Source organism: Rosa chinensis, chromosome 2 (assembly GCF_002994745.2).
Source record: "Rosa chinensis cultivar Old Blush chromosome 2, RchiOBHm-V2, whole genome shotgun sequence".
Classification (NCBI taxonomy): domain Eukaryota; kingdom Viridiplantae; phylum Streptophyta; class Magnoliopsida; order Rosales; family Rosaceae; genus Rosa; species Rosa chinensis.
The window spans coordinates 77,988,634-77,993,371 of NC_037089.1; the positions used below are offsets into that span (position 1 = coordinate 77,988,634).

Here is a 4,738-nt window from a genome sequence, read left to right on the forward strand (position 1 = left end):
CCAATATTCACAACAAAAAATTTTCGCATCTGGTCTGGACTCGGTTGAGAAATTGGGAGAATTTGAAGATACAACAAGTCTATGAGAAATTGAAAAAAAAAAAAAAGTTTTCTAGGCGTTCACTTTTCACGCCTTCCGCCACGCCTTTTGCGCCTTCTACGCCTTGAGCAACTCTTTTGGCGCCTCGTCGCCTCAGCAGCGAAACACACTCATTTTAATGGACGCCTCGCGCCTTTCACACCTCAAGGCACGCCTTTTAAAACATTGGTTACTATCAGTCCCCGAAGCTTGTTCTTTAAAACTTTTGTATTCCTCGATTTAATGAAAGTTTATGTTTCCCTAATAAAATAAGCAATTGGGAACTTGAGTTTATCCAGTTGTTGCACTACTAAACATAATAATTTCTTGTTTTTGTTATGAGATAATTAAGTGTAGAAATATTTTGATGCATGATATGTTAAAACCATATACATGCTCACAACATATGCACATAATCATAAAAGGGATCAAGGCTTACCTTCAGCAATCACTGACATGGATTCCATCTTATGCAGCTGCAAACACGAACACTGAATATAGCCTTCTGTTACTTACCAACTTGCTTCTCAATGAACAGAATAATATGCAAAACGTCGGTAGTAATCAGGGACCAATTCATCTGTATATATAGGAGACTTAACCCTCAAGAAGCTTCCCATTAAAGCTATCCATATCGGTTTAGGTTTCCTAGTTAGATTCCTAATGTATCACAATCTTGTAGCCTTTCTTGTAGACTAAGCAATGGATTACTATCCTCAATGAATTGATACACTGCTTCATTAAGTTACTAGTATTGATTTACAGTTTGTATCCATGTTAAACTAGGTTTGACATTTAGCTAATCATCAATTACTTTATGATGATATGTGTTAAGTCCATATTTGATCTAACATGATATATATGTTATCCCATTAAGAAGAAGAAGATGAAGTACCGAGGTTTTCTTTGTTCTATTTTTGGAAATGGTAACATTGCATATGCAGAAGAAAGTCGAACCTGACGGACACAATGCACAACTAGATAATGCAAAGTTTCCTTGATATTCTATAGGGTTAAATTTTATTTCTCAGGTGAAGTCTTGGTGTTACATTAATTGTTATTTGGAAGAAACTAAACCATCAAGATCAATACTGCTAAGCATATGCTGTACTGTAAACCCTCTTAATGGTGCACAGATTGAGAATACTCAAGAGTACGTTATTGCTAGTGCACCTAGGGGTCTTAAATTGGCTCAATGCTGATCCATTTCCTATGAAATACTCCAAAATCTTCTTGAAAGTTCCTTTCTCCACAATCCTCAGCTCTAGAGGCCCAATTGAATTGCTTCTCCTTGAGACTACATACCCATGATCAACAAATGAAGCATCCATTTCTCTGCAACATTCACCAAGAACCATATCTTCGACATCACCTTTAATCTCCCAGTAAATTATGTAGTGGCCGGGTTGGTTCACCACATCCGCATGACTTGTAAAGTCAATTAGTTCAGCTCTGGATTTGCTCAGCAACTGAGACCCTCTCTCGACCACTATTTGAAGGTCTTTTTCAGTGTTTTTGTCTATGTTTACTGTCAGTATAAGCTTTCTCCTGCATATGAAGTTCAGTTTTGGAGTCCCCCTGTGAAATCCAGCCACTTCTACCACATCTCCTAGCCTGTACCTATAGAGTCCTGAAAAAGAAAATTTCAAGTGTAGAAAATTCAATCGATTTACATTTTGAAAAGTCACAACCAAATTTTATTCAAAATAAGTTGGCTCTTTACTATTTCAAAAGTTCCAAAAATAGTCTACAGTTGGACCATCTTAAAAGATATTTAGCTCGACTCTTTAGGTTCTTAAAAATAGTCACCCGAATTCTCTTAAATGACGCTATTTATAAGAATTAAAAAAAGTTCGCTAAATAATATCAATAATTTTTACTTATTTTCCAATACGTACGTGTCTCATTTAGCCTCCAATGATACTTCAACCTAACTATTCTACAATGATGCACGGGCAAAATGGAGTGAAAAATATTGTCTTCCCTGAGATTCTAGAGCCATTATAGCCTAATAGGTAGGAGACAAGTGACAACAGTGTCGTTTCTACTCCGACTCTCCATTTTGCTCGATGTTGCATCAATATCCAGAATAAAACAGGGGTAGATCACGACACCGCACAAATCTTAGTAGATGAGGATACTGTGGTTTTAGATCTATCCACGTATCCTATGCCTACCTAACTTTTCCAATTAATAACTGGTGGGCCATGAGTCATTGAAAAGAGAATAAGAGATTAGATTTCTTTGAAGATGAATACTCTGCAAAATAATACCGACAGCCCATGTCTGTCTGTAATGGAGGTTAGGCTTGGTGCAGAGACTTGTCTTACTCAAGTTTAATTACTATTATGAGGATCATTAATGTTGGGAGGTAATAGGGTGAAATTTTTAACATGCAAAATTAGTTGGAACGGTAACTTAACTTACCGGTGAAGGTGGTGAGGACGATCTCATACTGCTGTCCAACCTTGACTTGTGAGAGTGGAACTGGTTTATCCTCTATGAAGTCATCAACGGCTAAATTGCAATCTTGCTCGTGTCTGTACAGAGGTATGAATTCGAAGTACGAAAAAGTTGGCACGACTGCAAAAGTGACATCCTCTGGAGGCAAACAAGGATCCACATTCACCCCAATCCAGCTCTCAGTTGATCCATACTCAGCACTAACCAATGGCACATCAGCTGCATAGCGCCGTAGTTTTTTCAGGTATGGTTGCATTGACCCTGTCATTATGGAATACACATACTTAGCATTTGGCCAAAGCTTAGGGACCAGACCAAACCAATCCAAGTCTTCCAGTTCCTCGCACGCAGCTTCGATTTTTGATGCCAATTTCGGGTTTGGGGAGATGATGTCCAACACTGACTTTCGCACTTTTGGTACGTTGATTCTTTTACTCAGACTGCCATCTCTAATGTCAATGCATAAGTCTCTCCAGAGCTCTTCAAATGTGACAAAGGACTGGACTATGCTGTAGGCAAACGTCGAGGTTATGAACTCTACATGATCAGAGAAGAAGAGACCAAGAAGGAGATGACAATATGTAGCTTGTTTATTGTCTCCACTTGAAATTACTTCTTCTGGGCTGCAGGTGAATGACTTGGTCGTTTCCTGTTTGATTTTGAATTCTTGACTAGCATAGTAGTGAGTTGTAGCTGTTCCGGCGGTTAATCCTCCCCTTGTTTTGAACTGTTTGCTGCTGTATATGAATTCTAGGATCTTTCCTCCTTCCCTTGTTGGATAAACCCTATAAGTTCAAGAAAAAGAGCCATTGAAAGAAATGTCTGGTTAGTACGTAATAATTCTAGGCCACAGTTGTATTTCTATTTTACTTTTTGGTCTGATACACAGTGGTAAATTGGTTAGGCCACAGTTGTATTTCTTAAAAGGCTAATGAAGAGAAAGGGATAAAGGTTGAACCTTGATCTGTAAGCTGCAGCCAGTCTGAAAATTTGAAGAGTAGTCTGTGCGCTATGGCGAGTAAACGGTACATACTTCTGTCTTCCTTCTGTTGTTCCGGAACTAAACACCGATGACATAGGAAGCATATTAGACTCATCAAGAGTGCAAAAGATGAAACCAAAGTCCAAAGCTTTGTTTTGATTCTTCAAACCCAATGTAACAGCAGAAATGTTCTTAGTAGATATAAGATAACAAGGTCTATTTTATTTAGCTGCACATAAATCAGCATTTAGTCCTTCATTCATAGCCTAAAGGCAGAACAGGAATACATAAGAACTAACCTCAAAGAGAGAGTAGTCATGGGTTGTTGGGTGAGTAGAGGAGCTGAGTCCCCATTTGCAATTCTCTGAATGTAAGGCTCTAAATCCGCATGTGAAACAAGCGGTACCAAAGACGTGTAAAGTGACTCCAATGCACATTCATCCACCTCATCGATTTCGACGTCCCCCAACCATTTCTTGAGATACTCCACCCCCCAATTCAGCTCAAGTATCCGCCTCAGCGTCTGCGTTTGAACCAACTCTGCATTCTCCGATACATCTTCAAACCACTGGATGATGTCATCGCCGTTGCTCTGGTTATTACACACTACAGCTGGCTCCATTAGAGAAGGCTATCTGAGAAGTAGTACAGAAATGAAGTTGTTACAAGTATCTCTATAGCATATAGTAGAGCATACAGCACAGTATATATATATATATTCAATCATCTCTATTTGATAAATTTATGTTAATTGTCACGTACTGAAAAGCTCAACCAACCTCCTAAAGTTGCAGAAGCTCCGTCCATATTAGAAACAGTACGTCAATTTGTAGACCACACAACATGTATAGTGTCATCCTTTTCTGAGAGAGAGAGAGAGAGAGAGAGAGAGAGAGAGAGATTCTTCTTTCAAATCATATGGGGACGACTGGACTGGACGAGTGTAATTGGCAGGGGACCTAGCTTTGAAAGATTGGCTTTGAAGTCAGCATCATAGATACAATATGATTTGCACTTTTGCAGAGCAAAATTAGCAAAGCCTACCCTTTCAGAATGAGAAGCTTAAATTGTGTTGTTAGGTCTCACTTTTACTTAAATGTACTCATTTTGAATGAACTAAACAGATTTAGGTGGACGGTGGCCTCATCCTAGTTTCTAGGAGTTGGACTTTGTTAACCCAAATGCCAAGAAATCTTCCTAGCTACCTAGAAAACT

At 38.8% G+C, this 4,738-nt stretch overlaps 1 protein-coding gene across 2 annotated transcripts; it reads right to left on the bottom strand.

Moving 5' to 3' along the window:
* Positions 1 to 1,060: 1,060 nt before the first annotated feature.
* Positions 1,061 to 4,536, bottom strand: LOC112187915 (indole-3-acetic acid-amido synthetase GH3.10). 2 transcript variants are annotated; one of them, XM_024326881.2, is made up of 5 exons: positions 4,303 to 4,536; positions 3,823 to 4,158; positions 3,500 to 3,601; positions 2,506 to 3,326; positions 1,061 to 1,708 (listed from the first exon to the last, which is right to left on the bottom strand). In XM_024326881.2, the coding sequence occupies exons 2-5, from the start codon at positions 4,143 to 4,145 to the stop codon at positions 1,173 to 1,175; spliced, it is 1,782 nt and encodes a 593-aa protein (XP_024182649.1). In that variant the 5' UTR covers positions 4,146 to 4,158; positions 4,303 to 4,536; the 3' UTR covers positions 1,061 to 1,172. The 2 variants fall into 2 exon arrangements, with proteins under 2 accessions (XP_024182649.1, XP_024182648.1); XM_024326880.2 differs by lacking the exon at positions 4,303 to 4,536 and having other exon boundaries at positions 3,823 to 4,240.
* Between the last annotated feature and the right edge of the window lie 202 nt (positions 4,537 to 4,738).